General features: G+C 39.8%; 1 protein-coding gene across 1 annotated transcript; it reads left to right on the forward strand.

Moving 5' to 3' along the window:
* Positions 1-303: 303 nt before the first annotated feature.
* On the forward strand, positions 304-1,317 carry LOC110942905 (nonsense-mediated mRNA decay protein 2-like). The gene has a single exon (XM_022184667.1). The coding sequence runs from the start codon at positions 304-306 to the stop codon at positions 1,315-1,317; it is 1,014 nt and encodes a 337-aa protein (XP_022040359.1).
* The last annotated feature ends 4,217 nt before the right edge of the window (positions 1,318-5,534 follow it).

The raw sequence follows: 5,534 nt of genomic DNA on the forward strand, positions 1-5,534 counted from the left end.
TCACCACCACATCAAACACCTCCACGATAACCAACACCTCCCAGACAACCTTCACCACCAAAACAACAAACACCACCTAGACAACCATCACCGTTACATCTTTCACCACTACATATCTCACCATCACAACAACAAACCTTATTCACTTCTCAAGAAATATTCAAAACACCACCACTTACTCAAATTCAACTAACTCCTGGTTCTTCTGGGCACAAAGGTCTTCACATTCCTCCGGATAATCTTGAAGATATTGGAGATTTTGGCTTTGCAAACGATGAACAGGTAAAGAAGTTAGAAAAGAAGATGGATGATGTGTTGAATGATAACAAAAGAGTAGCAGCTGAAAGCAAGATAGTAGCTGATCGTGAAAAAATTCTTGAAATGTGTGTGAAGAGATTAGAGTCTGATAACAAAGCATTACTGAAGAAGACTGATACTGATCGGAAAGAAATTGATTTCTTGAAAGTGCGAGTAGCTGAATTGAAAGAAGAAAAGGTTCGCAGAGATGAGCAGAACAAGTATTTCGAGATGAAAAACAAAGAGCTTGAGGCTGCAAAGGCATTAAAAGAGCACGAGTTCTATATACTGAACAAAGTGGTTGAGAATATGCTTGGAATGTCGATTGAAGAAAGGTTCGAAGAGATACAAGTTGAAGAGCTTAGGGCTAAACGCCAAGCTGAGATTGATGAACAGATGAAAGATAAAGGTAAAGGTGCTGAAAGCAGTGTGGCAGTTGTTGAAAGATCTATTGTTCCATCCTTAGTGATTGAAAACCCTGTTCCTATATCCTCTATCTCTGGTGTCTTTGAAGAGGATGTATCTTTAGAAGATCTTGCTGGTGGCGATGATGAAGAAGATGATGAGGATGATGATGAAGAGGGTGATGACGAGGAAGATGACGATGATGAGAAAGTCTTTTCAGCTAGCAGTCATGGTTCTGATAATGACGATGATGATGCTCAAGGTGGTATGGGAATTAAAGTATCTGAACAGTCAAGTGAAAGGATTGTTGATGATTTTCTGAACGATACTGTAAATGAAGAGACAGGGGGAGCTGAAGGAAAGGGGGAGCATGGTGATGATCAAAATGTTGAAAAAGTTGAAAAGTTAATTCTGAGATTAGAAACTGACATGGAAGAAGGTGAACACAGACATACGTATTCATTGGAAGAGATTAAAGAAATGACACGTATGGTGGATCCTGACCTCAAGTTTGATTTTGAAGAGGAATTAAATGCGTTCGACATCAACCACCAACCCGAGTACAAGTATGTTGAGGATGCTAACATGTATGACAGGGTTGAGGTTGAAGACTGAACAGATGATGAGAGTGTAAGTGAAGATACCTCTCAGTATCCTACTCTGATGGAATTCTTTACTGAAGAGAATAGAGATGAGTTAAGAAGAAAAGTGGCTGAGTTCTTAAAAGACAAAAATTTCGATGGTAGTCCTAAGGATATGTAGAAGGAAGAACGGCAGGAGTGGTTTAAAGAAAGTCACGAAAGAAAATTCAAAAGGCCGTTAAAGTATTATCAGAGAGATCGAAGCATTTCACTTGGTGATATCATTAGCTGGGGTTTCCTGCCTCATGTTAATGCTTACGCGATCAGAAGGGAGTTTGGAGTACAGTACTTAGAACATCTATATGATATAATGTCATTACCATGGTGGGATGTTGAGGAGCTGTCGAAAGTAAGAACTTTAGTGTATCCAGTACGCAAGAATGATGTCGCAATGTGGGGATACATAAAGTTTGAGTCGTTGAAAAATTTCTGACACTAGAAGCCGCATTACCCGAAGAGAGTGCAGAGGGTAGATCCGATTACAGGGGTTGAAGAAACTATCCTTAACGTGAAAAAGCCAAAGACGATGAAAAATATACCAGTGCCAAAGATGGAGCAGGATTTCTATAAAGGCTTCTTGGGCTGGGTATACAGTTGCATCTCGACTGAGGCTATTATCACTTATCGAGCTGGAAGTGAAATAAGAGTAATATATGTTTATTACCCGATGTGGTTAGTCAATTGCTCGACCAAGGATATTGAAGGTCTATTCATCAACAAGATCCATTTTCAGTCTGAAGACCATGAACAAGCGATGCAATTTCAACAAGTTGTATCTATTTGTTTTCAGAAAGGCATTAATTCTGAAAATAAATGGAATTCTAAATGGTGGAAGCTTGAAGAGAAGAAAAGAAAGAAAGTTGAACGTGAACACAAGAAACTGGAAGCAAACAGAGGAAAATGGATGAGGCAACAGGCCGAAGAGGACAAGAGAAAGAAGAAAGAGAATGACAGGCTTAGGAATTTACTGAGGAAAAAGCCTAAGCAGCGTGATGAAACGTTCAAGTCACTCTGAAGACCCGAAGACAAGATTGAAGACTCCGGCTGTATCCAAGGGGGAGTTTGTTGATGCACGAATGTCTAAAGCCTACGTCTTAGTCTTAGTCAAGCTTGTATAGGGTCTAGGGGTCAAATATGTAAGTTTTGTATAGTATAGGGGCTGATCTTTGGAAAGTTTAAGTTGTTAAAGGCTGATTCCGCTCGAAATGACATTATGTCATTTGGAGCAAAATCAGATAATGTTGATTCCGCCCGAAATGACATGATGTCATTAGGAGCGAAATCAGACCCCTATATATAGCTGTGTTTGTTTTCTCATTTGTAACCGAATGTCGACCGTGTAGCCGAACTGCTGCCGAATTTTTCTGAGAAGTTTTAATGAGAAACTGTGTTTAAAGTAATCTGCATTCTATTTCTACTCCATTCTTCTTTGATTCAAACTGTTTGTGCATTTCCGCTGCATAAACAGTGGTGTTCATGCTCTGATTGACTCATTCGATCGTCAATAACGATCCTACAAGGATCCTTGAACCTAAGAGGATCCTTGAACCTGAGAGAATCCTTGATGCTGAGAGAAGGATCCTGCTAGTTGAAAATAGGATCCTAGGGCCTGAGACGTTGCTGAGGATCCGTAGTGCATTCCTCTTGTTCCACCCAAGTATTGGACATCTGGAGCTAGAGAATGCTGGGAGGTTATGACCGGAGTGTTGAAATTCAAAGATCTAGGCATCAATGGGGAATGATCCTTCGCTGATCTCTTCTGTTTCTTGATATCTCCAATTTCTTTGAGAATCTTTTCGTTAGTCTTATCCTGCTGCTGTATGTGATCCTTCATCTGCAAAATTAAAGTAAAGAGGTCACTAGTAGTAGGAGTATAAGATGCATAAGAAGTTGGAGGTTTTGAGAAAATAGGAGTCTGTCTTTTTTCAGCATTCTTCTGGGATCTAGAAGGTGGTGGAGGCAAAGGTGGAACGCCCTGGGATGAATTGATTGCCGACATCGCACTTGAAGTGGTTTTTCCTTGAGAAGCCATACGGTTGAAGGTGATGAACCGAAATAAACGAAACGAACAAAATTTCTCAGAAATGAAGCACCAATTGCCCCACGGTGGGCGCCAATCTGTTTTGGTCAAAAATCAAGCTAAGATAATGCAACCAAACCTTTAGATGTGAGGTGTGATGCTTGAATCAATGAACAATATTAAGGATCACTCAGAAATGTAATGAACAAGTGACACAATGATTTATACGAGGAAAAAGCCCTTGATCAAGAGTTGATCTCCGCCATAAAAAACCTCGGGTGATGGAAACTACCGATCACCAACTCAGATTAAACAGAAAATATATTACAACTTTGGATGATAGCGAGCTTGTTACAAGGATCTCTAAAGTGTAATGTGCCAAAAAGTGTGTAATCGCCGAGCAAGCAGTCGAGAGTTGATGAGAGCAGTTACGAGTGTGTGTGTTTAGCCAAAAATAGCCAAGTGTTCTAATCAAGCTCGCTATCCCCTTATAAATTTGGAAAATATCTAAGCTAACTAACTATCCGCATTTCGTGCAAGTCTTCCACGACCTCCATAACGTCCATATTAGTCAAGCACGTGCGGAATAAATAGGGAATATGCTTCAGGAATATCGCCAAGACCAAGTCCAAGCACGTACTCCTGCAAAACAACTTCATATTCAAGGCAGACAATCGTTAGTGTAAGGATCACTATGATGATCCTGGATCCTGATCCTACAATACTCTCTGAGGATCACTAATTCAAATAGAATTGAGGATCCCTAAGCCCGACAGTAATTGAGGATCACTGATCTTTGGAGAATCCTCCCCTAACAATGTATATCCTGAAGCACTTCTTTGGTTTCAGGATCCTCCAAGCACCTCAGATATGGTCCTGCCAGAGATTTCTTATACAAAACATTATTTATAATAGTGAATCGTGATACCTTCATTCTAAAGGCCTTAGGATTCTCATCCTTTGGGATGTGTCCTTCCTTGAGATATCTCATGATTGGAGCCGTCCAAGACTTAGGATCCTCTTCAGGATACTCAGCACCAGGAACCTGAACACTTACTACTTCCTTATCCTGAGGATCCGTCGTAGGATACAGGATATGTAATATTGGTATTTGGGTCCCTTCCGGTATCCTGACTGATGATCCTTGATTTGCCAAGGCATCAGCTTCAGCATTATCCTCTCTTGGTACCTGTTCAAGTGTAAAATATCGAAATATCCTGCTAATTTTTTAAGAATTTCAAGGTACTCGATTAACTTCTCACCTTTAACTGCATAGGATCCATTAAAATAATTAGTAATTAACAAAGAATCAACATATACTTGCAAACTCTTAATATTCATGCTTTTAGCCAATTCTAATCCTGCAATTAAAGCTTCATATTCTGCTTCATTATTGGTGGCAGGAAACTCACATCTAATAGCCTGGGGTAATATGTCCCCCTGTGGCGATTTTAGTAGTATAACCAATCCTACCCCTCTTACATTAGACGCACCATCAGTATATAATGTCCAGGATTCTAAGTTTTCTCCTAGCTGTTGTACTTCTAGGTCTACTTCATTTTGAATATCGCTACTGAAATCAGCCACAAAGTCAACTAAAGCTTGAGACTTTATGGCATTTCTAGGCTCATATACTAGATCATAGGCACTTAATTTCACTGACCACTTAGCCATTCTACCTGACATCTCGGGTTTCCTAAGCACATTTTTACAGGATAGCTGGTTTTAACATGAATCCTATGTGTTTCAAAATAATGTCTAAGTTTCGTTGATGCCATAACTAGGGCTAATATCAATTTCTCTAAATGAGAATATCTAGTTTCAGCATCTAAGAAACTTTTACTAACATAATAAACAGGATAATGCTGACCTTCATGATCCTTTACAAGGACAGCACTTACTGCATTCCCTGATACTGCAAGATATAGGGATAGTGGTTCACCATCCTCAGGCTTCATTAACAGAGGTGCAGTTGAGAGATACTGCTTCAAATCCTGCAAGGCTGTCTCATGCTTCTCTCGCCATTCGAATTTCTTATTCTTCTTCAGGATATCATAAAATTCCTTGCATTTTTCCAAGGATCTCGAGATAAATCTGTTTAATGCTGCTACTCGCCCTGTTAATCGTTGAACATCCTTCATATTTGAAGGTGACTTGCTATCCAAGATGGC

This window comes from Helianthus annuus, chromosome 5, assembly GCF_002127325.2.
Source record: "Helianthus annuus cultivar XRQ/B chromosome 5, HanXRQr2.0-SUNRISE, whole genome shotgun sequence".
In the NCBI taxonomy this organism is placed as follows: Eukaryota; Viridiplantae; Streptophyta; class Magnoliopsida; order Asterales; family Asteraceae; genus Helianthus; species Helianthus annuus.

Bases quoted from the DNA above. Each gene is read 5' to 3' on its own strand.
- LOC110942905 (XM_022184667.1), top strand. From the start codon at position 304: ATGGATGATGTGTTGAATGATAACAAAAGAGTAGCAGCTGAAAGCAAG.